Source organism: Motacilla alba, chromosome 5 (genome assembly GCF_015832195.1).
Source record: "Motacilla alba alba isolate MOTALB_02 chromosome 5, Motacilla_alba_V1.0_pri, whole genome shotgun sequence".
In the NCBI taxonomy this organism is placed as follows: Eukaryota; Metazoa; Chordata; class Aves; order Passeriformes; family Motacillidae; genus Motacilla; species Motacilla alba.
In genome coordinates, this window is record NC_052020.1 from 56,258,980 (window position 1) to 56,274,096 (window position 15,117).

At 47.5% G+C, this 15,117-nt stretch overlaps 1 protein-coding gene across 3 annotated transcripts in view; it reads right to left on the bottom strand.

Annotated features, from left to right (window-relative positions):
- Positions 1–485: 485 nt before the first annotated feature.
- PRKCH (protein kinase C eta) overlaps positions 486–15,117 on the bottom strand; it is a 113,736-nt gene continuing 99,104 nt past the window's right edge. For all 3 annotated transcript variants that reach the window (XM_038139591.1, XM_038139593.1, XM_038139592.1), the window contains exons 13-14: positions 2,896–3,039; positions 486–1,510 (exon numbers count right to left, since the gene is read on the bottom strand). In XM_038139591.1, coding sequence (XP_037995519.1) covers positions 1,364–1,510; positions 2,896–3,039 — 291 coding nt within the window. In that variant the 3' untranslated portion in view covers positions 486–1,363. The remainder of the gene's footprint in view (positions 1,511–2,895; positions 3,040–15,117) is intronic.

A 15,117-nucleotide genomic window follows, 5' to 3' on the forward strand; every position in this document is an offset into this window, starting at 1 on the left:
CTCTCAAGTTAAAGCATGTGAGGAGCCCAATACAAACATCATCAGTTTTGCAAGAGGTTAGAAATCCTTTTCCTCCTCCAGAAATTCGTATCTGCCCAACAAAGAGGCTATAAACCTGAAATACAGCTTCAAGCCTAGCAAGGAGTGCAAAGGTGTGCCAAGGAGCTTCAGAAAAATCATCCAGCTTCCAGGAGGAACAGGAAAAGCACAGAACCATCTCCCAGAAGATCTGGGCTCCAAAATCTGCACTGAAAAATCATCTCAGACTGCCTGTGGCAGAAGCTTGAGGATGCAACGGATAAGAAGTGCCCTGTGAGTAATGAGCTCTTAAATCCAAACCAAACCAAGTCACTCTGTACCTTTAGATAAGGTTTATCACTCTCATGGGAGAAAAGCTGTCCTTTTGTGTTACCTGTTGGTTGACAACTCTGCCTTCAAGCAGCTTGCCAGCTCTGCGGCTCCCATCGCAATAATGCTACAAATAATTTAAGCGCTACCACTTTGGATCAAAATTTTAATGAGGCACTAAACCCACAAAAGGGGCTCTGTGGAACATAATTAAATAGAAAGGGCCTAAATAAACAGTACAACAAGTTACATTATAGTTGAAAACAGCTGGGAGGCAAAGAAAGGAGCATTGAAGATGCATGATGTAAAAAGGCATTTCACAGAATGCAAACACTAAAACTTTTCAACACACACAAAGAGTAAAACACTACAAGCACATGACTTCCCTTTGATTTGGAAGAATCTGTGTGGGGCACAGGGCATTTGTTTTTTTTTTCCTTCTGCTAGTCAGCACAATGAAATATTTCACATGGGAACCCAAACAGTGTCAAAAAGAGCCATTTGTGCTTCGGAAAGAAATAAATACTGCAGGAAACAGGTAAAGTCAGTAGGAACATCTGGTTCAGTCAGGCCATGGGATGCTGGATGACGTCTCCAAAACGCTGGACAGTGCTGGGACTCCTCAAAAGAGTCTTGCAAAAACAATCAGCATTGTAACAAGTCTGTTTGGCTCAGGGCTGCAAGACACTTGTTCCACGCTCAAGCCGACTCCTTGAATCCACTGCAAGCTGTGACACTCAGGCTGAGCCAACCAGCTCAGCATCTAATGCTCTGTCTGCATCAGCTATTTACAATATCATGTTTGTTCCAGCTCTGTCAATATTTGATCCAAGAGCTGCAGAAGCCCTACAAACAAAGGAAGGTTTCAATTTCACATTAAGGTAACACTGACAGTGGTGCTGCTGTATCATGCCAGTCAGTGCACTGCTACTCCTTGAGAATGAAATTACTGGTAAACTTGGTTTTCATTTAATTTCCTCCCAGTCCTCTCATCAGCCTTTCTCCAGAGCCATAGCTATTCCAGCATATCTGGGTTGGTGAATGAAAAGTGTCTAAATTCATCCTGGTTTATCATTGCAAGGATCCCTTCTTCAATGGGGGTCAGGATGGGCTCTTCTTTTATAAAATCTGGATCAAAGTTGCTCACGTCATCTTTGGATTTCTGTCAAATGGAAAACACAAAGGAAAGACACGTCAAAAGTATGTATCATCTGCTTGATCCTTGCTCTGCATCTGAGTGCATTGAACCATCACTTCCATAACCCAGGCTGAGCTGACTGAGAGCTTTTTCTGGGCTTGCCTCTCACAGAGCAAAGCCTTTTCCAGCCTCTGAAGGTTTCTGACAGGGAACCCCCTCTCAAATTTAACTGACAGCAGCTCTGGGGGCCTCCCTGACCAGACACGGCAGGGCACATAAATCAGTCCCTCCTCTCAAGTGGCAGCACAGTTATCAGCTGTGTTCCCAACTGGCTGACTCCACAGTCCCTCCTCATTGCAGAGTGTCTCAGCTGGGTTTTGGGGAGGGGGTGGAGGGCACTTCTCTTAGTGCCAGCCATTAAACTCGCACAATACTGAATTATTGGGCCGTGGGAAGACAAATGGCTGGCCTCCAGGTGCTGGATTCCTTGCTGTGTGCCAGAGTGGGGCTGTTTAGAATGCACACACACAAACCGGGTTTGTGGCACATTTTCATGAGGTGTGTGTTTTTCCTGCACCTTGAGCAAGATATTTTATTGACATTGAGGTCAATAAAATTTATTGACATCGAAGTCTAACATTCCCAGATCCTGCCCAGCTTGTGGCAGACTGAGCAGGCTCCTTTAGTCTTTGATTCAGGTTAAGGGGCAACTCGAGATCCTGCTTTTGAGCTGTCACACCTCCCCAGGTACCTGATCCTGCACCCAGTGTTCAGGGAGCAGGACTGGGTGGACCATTGCCACTGAGAGCTCACAGAGTGACCACAGCATGAGACAAGCCACCCCAGGCAATGATTTGAAAGACAAGGAAGCCACAGTGACAACCCCAGAAAGGCTGGCCATGAAGAGGAGCGCTCTTCTCTCACACAGCATCCTTAGGGCTGTGTGGCACCACTGGGGACAGGGACAGCACTGTGTCCTGTGCAGCCTCTCTGCCATTTGAAGCGCTCACTGACAGTGGCCTGAGCAGGGAGCACCATGCTGGGTGCTGAACAGACACAGAGAGGCAAGGGAGAGACAGCCCTGCTGTGGAGGGGTAGGTGGAGTGAGTAGGATGAGGATTACTCACCCTGTTTTATCTTTGGGGCAAGCCAAAGGGTACTTGAGTGCCTAACCTGCTGCAGCTGCCTTTACAAATCTGCATCTTTTCACTGAGCTGCCTTTGAAAATCCAGCGTGGAAGGGAAAAGAGGTGGCTCACCAGGTGGCCAACCAGCAGCCAAGCCCGGGTCAGAGGCCTCACTTCCTTTCCTTCACCTCTTTCCTGTCTCACGGGAATAAATCTGCTTACAGAGCCAAAAAGAGGAAAAACCCCCGAGGGATCCCTTGCCCCGGCCCTCCTCCCCACGTACAATGCGGGGCCTGAAGGGGGGCTCCATCTGCCGCTGGTTCAGCAGGTCCCAGTCCAGCTCCTTGAAGTAGGGGTGCCGCAGGATCGCGCTCTCGCCGCCCAGCCCGGCGCTGCCCAGCCGCATCGTGGGGTTCTTTGTCATGAACTGCAAAACAGAAAGGGCTGTTTGTTCCCTCCCATCCGGCACGGCCACGGCAGAGGGACCCATTAGCAGCCACACAAAAGCTTGTCCTCAGCTTTCCTGTTGAACTCGGCTGCTGGCCGCACTTCTCGAGTTCCTTGCAATGGAACCGCATGTGAGGAACTTGACTCGCTCCCCAGAGGAAGAAGTCGGGGTGTATTTCTCCCTGGTCCTTTTGCTTTTGGTGAAATCCTTGATTACCACAGTGAGAAAAAAAAGTTGAGTTGCATCATTTGCAATATTACAGATATTGCCCAGCGTGTTTGGTCATTGTTTCTGTGTTAATTTCTCAGGAGTACAAGCTTGCTCTCAAACGTCGCCCAGCAGCCAGCCAGGCTTTGGCCTGGACTCAAGTCCTGAGCTGTGCCTTTTTCCAAAACCTCTCCCTGCTGAAGCACTGCCAGATGCCTACGCTTTCCTTCCTGTCATCTCAGGAAACAGACGAAAATGGGCAAGGCTCTGGCTTTTAGAGCCCTCTGACCCTGAGCTGATGGGAGCAGACAGGTGACCATCTCCTCTCTTGCTGCTGAAATGCCAATAAAGGATTTAATTTTGTAACATTTTTATTCTGCTGCCAGCAAAATGAAATCTCAAACCTCAGCCAACGTGCCCTGACTTGCCAGGGAGCAATGAAGAAGGGCATACATCACACAGATGGTGTGAGAGGGCCCCGGTGGGTGCGCTTTAGGTCCTGATGAAAATGATGAAGTGTGAGTGCTGTGGATATTCTTAAAGGGGAGGAGGAGAATCCTTTCCCCAGGAAGGAAAAGAGCTGGTTGGCTTGTTAATTTAGAATTACAGTTCTTAAAAATTCAGTAATAAACAATCTTTCCCCCTCCCTCAAGTATTTCCAATTCACTGGAGAAATCAGGTTATGTTTAAACTGGGAAAATAGCTGCTTTTATTTGCCTATTGAAACAGCAGCATAAAGCAAGCTGCTCTCCGGTGGAGGTGTCCAGACGATTTCCTGGAAGATGAAAGAGCATTATGTTTAGCAAACAGCTGAAGCAGCCAAAGCAGACAATCGGTCACTGTTTTGGGAATGGCCAAGTCTGCTGCATCTCAGCAATGGGGGAATGAAAAGAAGGGGAGGTGCAGCAAGAGACCAGCTTCATTCTGCCTGCAGGAGCCTTCCACAAGGTACAAGCTCTCCTAGGACAAGAGGATAAAGGGTCTAGTCATTCCCCATCTAGAGAGAAGGTAGGGAGGAGAAGATGACTGCCTGATTTATAGAATTCTCCCCAGCACCCCCTTCTGAGCAGGCTACAGGGATGAAGCAGATGGAGCATATTTAGCTGACACACAGCAGGACCCCAGACTCTGCTGGCATCAGCACAACCCCCCCAGCTCTATCCTGACTCCCTGAACCCTTTGAGGTCACATGGTGCCACAGGATTCCCCAGTGCAGAAGCATTTTCCAACATTCTACCCAAAACATCAGTAGAAAGAGCTGCCAGGTGCCCCCAGATTTGCAGGAGGAGTCACAGGACAGGAACAAAGCCGAGGTGGCTGCTGCAGCTGGGCTCTCCCCATGCTCATCTGGACTCTTCAGCCCCAGCTGATGCAGCATTTCCAGGGTCAGGCTCAAGAACAGGCAGAACTTCTGTGCCTCCCCAACCCTTCCAGCCTGTTCTTCTCCCCTTTCTACCAGCAGAACTTCAACACAATTTCTTTTCCAAGAGACTGCCCCAACATTTCTGTGGGATAGTGATATCCCTAGAAACAGCTTGGTTTCCAAACAAGAAATGGGTCAAGCCAAAATCTCTGAGAGACCTGATTCAGACAAGCCTTTGCAAGCCTTGAAGTAGGCTTCTTTGTTTTGCAAAACAGACCAGAAACCTCCTGGCAGCCCTGTCTTTCTCTAGAGATTCATTCTTTGTCCCCATGGATGGATATCTGCACCTCACTGGCTCTTATTTGCATTGCTGGAACATCTAGAAAGTTCAAACAAGACCAGAGCTTGCTGGTGCTGGGAGTGGTATAGACCGAAACATTCCAAAAAGACAAGAAAAAAAATGGAGAAAGGATCTGGGAATACATCACATGTCTCCTGGCTCCTGCTTTACCACCACCTCCATCACATGAGGAAACTTCTGTTAAATGTGGAAAGGAAAAAATATAATCATGAAAGTAAATAAACTGTGAAAAGGACTGGCAACAAACCTTGCTTGGGTTCCCATTCATGCCCAACCATATAAGACCAAAACCTGAACCCAACTGCCCATTTCCAGACCAGTTCAGAGTCCTGGGATATAAAAGTGTGTTTATATTCCTATCTGCTTGATGTATTCCATGCGATGCCAAAACTGCACCAAGCAAAGAAATCCAATGCAACAAGTGAAGAGCCAACATAAATTCATTCCTGGCTACTTAAAACACCCTTTTTGTTAGGACAATGAGGATTAGGCAAAGGCCATCCCTTAAGGTAACACAACATTCAAACCAAAACTGTTCAAATTTGAGTGGCCAGCTCTGGTTTGTCCATTAGACCCAGAGACTGGGAAACCTCAGCTGGGTAACTTTAGGCACCATCCACCCCACAAAGGAGGCAGGAGAAGAGTGAAGGATTCAAATTCATCTACTGCTGGAGCACATTTCCCTGGTTGGTTCCTGAAACCAATTCCAGGTTTCCACAAAACCCCTCTGAATTATTCCTTGCCCCCAACAGGAATGGGCTGACCTAAGCTCAGTGCTGCTGCTTCTCAGGCTCTGTAAAAACAGGGCTGTGAAGCTGGGGGGCTGCAGTGATCCCACAGCATCATAAATCACTCTGGAGAGCACTCTCTAAGCCTGTTTCCCAGGTGCTGGAAGCACCCAACAGAGGCTAGCAGGATCTTGGAAGTGAGTTATAGACCATGAACTCTACCAAGAGTATGAACACAACATGAACAGGCTCCCCTTCCATGGCAGTCAAACTCACACTGGTCTGCTTCAGCAAAAATTGGTAGCCCAGAGAATACCTCATCCCTGGAAGAACTCAAGGCCAGGTTGGATGGGGCTCTGGGCAATGTGGCATGTGAAACACAGCCCTGCAGTCTGGGCAGTGCAGCACCGTGCCAGGCTACCCAGGCTGTGGGTGCACACACACCTCTGCACCCAGGGGCTGTGATGGAAAACCACAGGCTGGCCATGGCTGCTCCTCCCTTACATAAAATCTCCTGGTGAATTTTGAAGGTGGCAGGTCCATCATAGTCTGGTGAAGGGGGTGTGTTTCTCTGGGAAGAGGCTCCAGTCTTTATGCAGGAGTGCAAATGATGACTCCAACAGAGACAGCACTGATGTTCTGCACTGGAACAGTTGCCTGCTTTGCTGTAAGAGGTATGTAAAATGACAGAATGAAATATTTGAAGCTGCTTGCATTAAAATGAATAACAAAGCCTCTCAAACACTATTTGAATTCATCAGGAATTATTGCACTGACACGGAAATGATAAATTTTCAGTTTGTGTTGCTCAGTAGGCAGAAAAACCCGAAAGACTCCAGTGACCTCCCAAAGGCTCCAAAACCCATGAATCCTGCTTCCTCCCTGCCTGAGGCAGCACTGACATTTCTCTGCTGCAGCAGGGCAGCATCTGGCAGACCATCTCGTACTGCCTCTGCTGTCTGATGGCACTAGCAGCAAAGCAAAGAGCTCAAGATTTCTGAAAACCTAATTACAGGCTCAGCCTCCATCTCTGAAATGAGTACCTGCAGCCCATGCCCCTGTCCTGACCATGTGAGAGGCTCTTGTGCAGCAGGAGGGGTGAAGTGCTGAGACTGCACAGACACTGTCCCTGCACACACAGGGCAAAGCTTTTCAGAAGTGTAGCTCCTCTTCCCCACGATCCCCTTGGCTGCACTCAAAACCACCTGGAAAATGTCTTACAAAGTGTTGTCTGTTCCTGGCATTCTTGGGAAGGCCAGAGGTTGACACTTGCTTCACAGGTTTGATAGCCCTCAACATCCTTCCAAGGACAACCCTCCAATGCAGGTGCTGAGAGACGTTCAGCAGAAAGTTTTTAGTGGAAAGATGTCATCTCCTAATGCTTAATTATCTCTATTTTTCCACAATAACCATGAATGCAGCACAAACCTCAGCCTCTGGCACACAGATGAAGAAACGAAGAAACACAAAGAAAAAAAAAAAATTAACGGTAACAACAACAAGGCAAACCAGAGATGTTCCTGAGCAAAAAGAAACCCAAATCCAAGATGCCTCCCAGCAAAACCAATAACAGCACTATCAAGCTCAAACCTGAACCAGGCTGTCAAGCCCTTGCTCTGTGACCACATCCAGCCATGGGAAATTACCCCATTCCCAGGGTAAGGAGCCCCTTGGGAGCATCCTCAGACTGGGATCCTTTGGGCTACACCAGTTTGCTGAGCAGCAAACTGGAGCAAGGCTCTCCCTGACCTCAGCTCACCCTCCCAGCAGCACTGCAGCCAAAACCAGCAGCTGGCATGAGCCAAAACCATGACTTCACGAGATCATTTGAAAACCTTTGCTGAGAGAAAATGCAGCAAGCCATGACAAGAAATTAAAAGCTGGGGATTAGTCCACAGAGGGCCCGTGAAGTTACAAGGAAAAAATGCTGCCATAGCAGTGCCAGCCATTGGGGAAAATCTGTGTCAGCCCTGGGAGCTCAGCCTGAAGCAGGTGAGGGGATCTGTGCTGCTCCTCCCTTTCACCCACGGCTCAGAAGGGATGCTGGGAAGGGCTCCAGGACTCCTTGGACACTGGGCAAGGCTGTGGTGGACTCTTCCAGTGCTGCTCTCATGCAGCATTGCAACTTCTGTCTCAAGAGGCTGTCTGCAAATCAGCCTAATGGCCTGGGAGTCACTGCAGGGATGTTTGCACAAACCAGCCATTTCCTTGCATTTATTTCCTTGAATTACAAGTCTCCTTTCTCAATACTGGAATCCCTCATTGGTTTTACATAACTGATGTATGTGTTATTTGCATCAGGACAATTAATTTCATGAGTAATATCACAGATTACGTGAAATTGCATCATGTTCTAAGAAAACATTAACAAGGCTCAATCCTGCACTTCAGGAAGAGAAATACAGCTTTCTGCTCAGCCAGTCCCTTCACACTGTCAGCCATCTGCACAAGAAAGAAATCATTATTTCTTGTACTAAAGAACCTTTTAGACACACCAGTTCCCACCAGGTCTCTGGTGTATTTACCCTGTAGGAGAAATCCTGTGTCCCAGCAGCTCATCCTTCAAACACAAGCACACAGCAGAGAGGGGGAATATTCCCAATCATACAGACAGGGAACAGAGACCAAGGAAAATTCCTCATTTTATTTTGCTAGGAGCCCAAGGGCAGCCTGTCACAGAGAGGATGGCAGCACCTCAGTGTCACCTCCCGTGCCTCACACCCCGTGCCTCACAGGGCCCCTACTCAAATTGTGGCACTGTAATAGTCAAGTCAAACTGTTAAAGAAATGGAAAATTTCCCTGTTCATGGTTTTAAAATTTGCCTGGTGTTTCTCTCATGTTGGTACCAAAGTAAAGAGCAGCAGCAGCAGCAGCACAGGATATTAATGCCCCATAGTCTCCCCCCCAGTAATGAGGGAGAGCAGGAGATCAGGAGATACCCAAGGTGCTTCTCTTCATTAAGATTCATGAGTTAAACTAACAGGGCAGAAATTAACTGGAAAGGAAATAAGATTTCTCAAAGATCCATTTGATCTGAGACAAAAGGGAATCATTATATAAATAGAGCAATTACTCTAATTAAGGCTTCCCTACATGAATCTCTCGACTGAATGCTGCAGTTGCTGAAAACAGTTTGGCTGCCTATTATGTAAGGCAAACAAACCCATGGCCTGGTGTCATTAGCCCTCAAAGAAGAAGAAAGATGGTTCTATGGTTCTGTCTGTTAATGCCTGTATTATTTTTAATGACTGGAAGCCAAGAATTTTTTTTTCTTTTTTTTCTTTTTTTTTCTTTTTTTTTCTTTTTAATACAAAGCTGCTAATTTTGAGCCAGAATTGTCTTTCACTCTCCTGGGCAAAGCTCCCATCAGCCTCCCTCCCAGTCTTGCCAGGTGATGCTCACAAATGTGCCTCCTTTCCCCATGTGAGAGCAATCCAGGGCTTGGACACACGAGTGGGTTACAGGAGGTGAGGAAGGCACAGTTTCACTACAAGGTGTGGTCAGAGAGCTGTCCCATGGAAATCCTTGTGCTTGGGGCAGCTCAGCCAGTGCCTGGCTGTGGCTGTGAGCCAGGCACTTGGGAGCTGGAATCCTCCTTCCCTGACCTTCCCTGAGCACTGTGCTGCTGAGAAGAAGCCTGGACTCACCGTGGCTCTCTCAAAAGCCATCTCTGTCTCATCTGGGGATTTGCTCTGACTGCAAACATCAGAGGCCATGAGGTGTTTCTGCTCCTCTCCTGCACACAGAGGGATCAATTGGTGGAAGTCCTGATTGCTACCAGTGCAATTCAGCGGTGCTGAGGCAGGATGTGACCCCACAGGGTGTGGGTACCCCCCTGCTGCAGTCCTGCCTACCCAAAACTGGGAGCAGGTGAAATCCTTCAGTGCAGAGAAGGACCAGCAAGCACAGTGCCAGGGTTCAGAAGTACAAGGCTGCCCTGAAAGCATTTTAAGGAGAGGGGGGAGGAAGAGACAGAGTGTGAAATATCTGTTATCTCCTTTTCCTAGATAAAAAGGGAAGGGAAGTAAAAATAAGTCTTCGGCCCAGCTCCCTAAAAGCCAGAAGAATGTAACAATAAGCATGACAGAAGTCACATGTCCAGCGTGCCAGCCCCAGGCAAGAAGGACAAAATGTCAGTGCAGTGGGTATTAAGCAGATAAATTTGATCTCACTTTCCCCTGGTGCAGAAATGGCTGCTCAATGCTGCCCAGACAGAGCTCGAGGGAACAAGAAGGATTAACTGGATTGCAAACAGTGCTGAGCAAGAGAACAGCAAAATAAACCAAGGTGGACTGACTAGCAAAATAAACCCAGGTGGATAGAGCAACTCCCATGTGGGACAGACACATCTGGCTCCAGATCTCCCAGTGGTGTAAACTGATGAGACTTTGCTGACTACCACAATGAAATGCTGTCTGAACAGCTACAGACTCCCTCACTGTGCTAAAATCTACCTGTTTCCTTGCCTCTCCCCACTCATCAACACTAATGTAGAATAAAAAGGCCACAAGTATCAAGTGCTTGAGGCCCCTGAGGATAACTACTGATTTTTGACACTTCTGCTTTTGGTACTTCTGTAATAAGTTATAATAAGTAGACATTAACTTCAGTCATTGGCTGTATGGAATATTTGACAAAGGTTTTAGTCAGGATGACACCCCAGAAAGCTGTGCTTTCAGAACTGAGCAGTCACCCCCACAGGGGTCACCAGCTGCAGGGGCAGCTCAGACAATATCAAAATCCTGCTGCTGGTTTTCAATTACCACAGTCAGGCTACAGGTACACCATGGGGATATGCAGGTCCATTACTAAATCAATACATCAATCAGAGTAGCACAAACATGAAGGCAAAACGAGCATGACACTTATTAACAGACTGGGAGCATGATCCCACTCTCATTTTAAGCAGGAGTAAAATCTCCCTTGGGTTGCAGGGGAAAACAATTAATCCTTTACGGATAGTCCTGTCAAGAGGAACTGGGAATCTGTTACACAACCCTGGGTGGTCTATTTACATAGGGTCAAGTACAAAGGGGACTAAAGTGCCCTGAACAAACCTGTAAAGTCCAATAAAGAAAAAAAAAATAAAAACCTTCAAAGGAGCTTTTTTTTTTTTTAGTGCTGGTTATATTTAAATTCTTTTAATTTTAAAGTTCCTGAGAAGACACAGCATGTCATAAAGTTCAAAGCTGGAAGGATGAGTAAGACCCAAAGCCCTGGACAATTCAGTCAGTCAGAGTTTTGTTACCCCTATCACAATGTGAAGGCCTCCCAGTTAGATGGACTGGCCCCTCCTGCCAGGGGCTGCACAGCCAGGGCTGGCCCGATCCTACAGCAATCATCCCCAAACACAGGTTGGACCCAGGTTCTCAAAGGAATCCTTAGGATTTGCCCTTAAACTGGATTTTAATGGACTTCACCAAACCCCTTTTGTGGGTCTTTAAGATCAGTTTAAATGTGGCAGAGCTGAGGAAGGAGGCAGGGCCACAAATCTTGGGCTTAGACATGGGAATTGCTCCTTCCTGAGCACCAGAGAGTAAGGAGGAAAAAAAAAGATGGAGAAGACAATGTTGGCACTATGAATACACCTTCACCTTCCTCCATTCCTGGCAGGAAAGAGGAGGATGAGTCACACCAGGCTGCTTTAGGAGCTTTTTCTGAAGTAAATCTGAGCTTGCACACTGCAGACTTAAATGAGAAGCTAATTTCAGCCAGTTGGAAAGGGAACGGTAAAAGACTTAATGACTATTTCAAGATGATTTGGCCTTGGCAAGCTCTATACAGATATCTGTAGTTTTCTTGCAGAGTGAATTATTCAGGAGCATGGGCTATCACTGTGGGGAAGAGGAGCGCTTGAGAAAAAGGTGTGATCAATCAACAGAAGAGACTCACTGGGAGAAGCTGTTTGCTGTTTAAGAATTAGGAGGGAAAGAGTAAGAGACAGCAGGTTACATACATGGATGTGCAAGGCAAAACAGGTAAGAAGGCAACCTGTGGTGGGGCACAGCCCTATCACCTCACCACGGTGTGTTTATGGCAGAAATTGTCTAGGCAAGAGATCATTTAAAACTGCAGAGCTCCTCCCCAGCTAGGAAACAACAGGCTCCAGAGCCCTGGTTTTGCAGCAGTGGCTGTGGAGCCAACCAGGAAATGCAAGATGAAAGCAGTTCTGAAAAACAAAATAAAGGAAAAATGCGTACACAGATCCAGCACGGAGCTTCACAGAGAGATTTAAATATCAGCCTCATGCTGAAAGCCAAAGCTTAATCAAATTGTGCAAGGGAATTTATGGACACTGCCAACTCTGAAGAGATGCCAAGGAGAATAATTTATTGGCATTTGAAGGCACTTTTAATATCTATCTGCCTTTGTTAGCAGGCTCCTCGGCTCTGAGGATAAAGCAATGAGCTCATCCAGCTCCCTCTTTGATTTCAGTGGGTCCACCATCATCCTTTTCCTTTTGAACTTTGCCTAAAAAATACATCTGGTTCATTCAGAAACAAGTTCATTCTGTCTATTCCAGCACTGAATGGGAAACAGATTATCTGCCTTTTTCTGTCACTTGGAAAGGAAGAACCTGGCCCAGATCTGCAGGATACAAATGCAAAGGGGAGACACAACTTGAGCACGGCGACACAAGGGCACCATCAGCATCCGGCTGCCTCTTTTCATTCCTTGGAGGAGTTCAGGAGAGGGCTGGGAAGCACAAACAATGGGGTTTGGTTGAGTTTACACAGAGGCCAAAGTGACTGCCCAGGACTTAGGGAAAAGGTGAGGCATGAAGGCAGCAGAAAGCACAGATGTTAGAATGACTGATGTGCTGAGGCAGGAGGCAGACACTTGTGGTATCTGAGCTGGTGACAGCTGCTTCTGACCTCCCCCTATCCAGAGGTGCTCAACCCCCAATAACTGCAGAATATGAACAGAATAAACTTCTCCCAAGTCCAGAGGACCTCACCCTCCTGCTGATGTCAGGGGTGAGCAGCTGCAGCAAGTAGGCAGCTGGGATCATCCACACCTCTCCTGAATTCAGACATCCTCGTCAGCAGTTTGGAAACAGCCCTTTCCCCTCCACTCCTCTGTCACAGCAGACTGTTTGCTTTGATTACATTAAAAAATCTGCCTTTAAGGCTTTCTGCTGTGAGAGCTCCATCCCTTTGCCTCTTCTCCTCATCAAGGCATTTTCAATTTGCTGACAGTGGTGGGGCCAGTCTGGTTCAGCATAGAGCACCCACCATCCACAAAGCCCTTCTGAAAATAAGGGGTCCTCACTGAGGGTCTGGGCACCCTCACTCAGGGTGGCACCCTTAGGGTGGGCAGCTCACTTTGCTTTCTCTCCCTTAGTAAGCCCTTGATGAAGTGTCCCAGGGAATTTTCTTTTTTATCTGTATGTGGACACTTCTAGTATTAAAAGGGAGCTTATAAAAAGGAGGGAGAGGGACTTTTTACACAAGCAGATAGGGACAAGGGGAACAGTTTTAAATTGAGGGAAGAGATATAGATGAGATATAAGGAGGAAATTCCTGGCCATGGGGTGGTGAGGCACTGGCACAGGATGCCCAGAGAAGCTGTGACTTATCCCTGGAAGTGCTCAAGGCCAGGTTGGGAGGGGCTTGGAGCAACCTGGTCTGGTGGAAGGTGTCCCTGCCCACGGCAGGGGGTTGGAACTGGACAGTGTTTAAAGTCCTTTCCAACCCAAACCGTTCTGTGATCCCTCCACTCTTCTTTTCTCACCCCCCATTATGGTAGGTGCCTGCACAGCCTCAATCTCCAGGGGCTCTGCTGGAGCTGCTATCCTGCATCCAGCCAAACTGGACTGCCCTGTGCACTGGCCACACAGGACACAGGTAGCTCCTCAGTATTTCTTTGGAATGACAACTTGCACTCCCCAGGGAGTCCTGGATTCAACTCATACACACATAGTAATAAAATTTACCTCACTTTATCATCACTTAGGATTCCTGAAAAATGATGGGAAACACTGCTCCTTGTCATGACAAGGAGGGACAGAGGGAGGAACCCTTCAAATACAGTTTTTCCTCACCTAGTGTCAGCTGCAAGTTTAGGAAAGAAGAAAATCATACACATACACACACTTTCCTAACTTCCACCCAATTTTATTTCTATGTGTGCACATGGGTACACACAGGAAACCCCAACTCCCTCATGCTGTGGTCTGACAGTCAGAAACAAGTCCATAAAACACAGGTCATCAGAGCAGGACCCTGCTCCTGCTGACGCACAAAGCACCACTATTGCTGCAGCTGAGTCTGAAGCACCACCCCCAGACAGGACAGCCTCTTGGAGATAACCTGACAGTTCAAAGGGGATTTTACACAATTCTGCAAGAACAAAGTCTCAGTGGTGTCTGGAGGGGGGAAAGGAACTCAGTGACACAAAGCAGGAGAGAGTTCACTCAACCAGACCATTTGCCTTTTGAGTCACTTCCAGGTTGCTGTTCCTGTTCTCTAGAAACACAGCTCAAGTTTTACTTTTGCATCCTTGGCACTGTAGTGCTGATACAATTTTTCTCATGCTTGCCTTTAGCCAAGCTCCCTCACTTTCCCACTCCTCTCACTCTTCACACTAATCCAGGGGCATTTGGGCTCCCTGATGCCATTCCCCCTGTGGTGAGAGAGAGCACAGGCTGCTAAAACCACAGCCAATCTCCTCTGCACCTTCCTCTTTTCTTGTCTGATGTTTATTTTTCACACAAAACCCACTTGGAGGTGGATATAACCACTTCTGCCCACTCTCTTAACTCCAGCAGGGTTTTTCTCAAAATGCACGTCTTTAACCAGCTGGAGGAAGAACAGGCTTTAGTCTCATTTGTGTCCCCAGAATATAAAGCTAGAGGCAAGGCTGCCTAAGCCTCACTTTTGGAGGGAGCATTTCAGCTAGGCCAGAAATATTTCAGAGCTCTCATTAGACTGGGGGTTAACATAAAAATGCCAAGAGACATCCTTGGCTTTAGCAAACTCAGCTGTGACAGGAGTTTGGAAATCCAGGGTGCACAAGGCAGAGCAGTACTAACATTTCCCTAGGGAGATGCTGCTTTCCAGCCCCTGCTGTTACCAGGCTCTGAGGGTGAAAACATCTAAGCGGCAATCACTCATCCAAATTTCCAAGCCTTTGGGCCAAGCATTGCTACTTGAGATCACCAGTGCATGGAGTGACTCCATAGGCTTAGCCCTTCTCTCCTCATCTGAAACCACGCTGAGAAAGGAAAATCCCTGCAGCTTTCCTGGGGAATTTGCTTCCCATTACATCATCGACTTCTGAGACCTGATTTTCAATGTGTCCCTCCATTCTCCCCTCGAACTCAGCTGCCTGTGAGCCAGGCAGGGTGGCTGAACTGCATCTGAGAAAGGCAGGCACAAAGTGAGTGAAACACGCT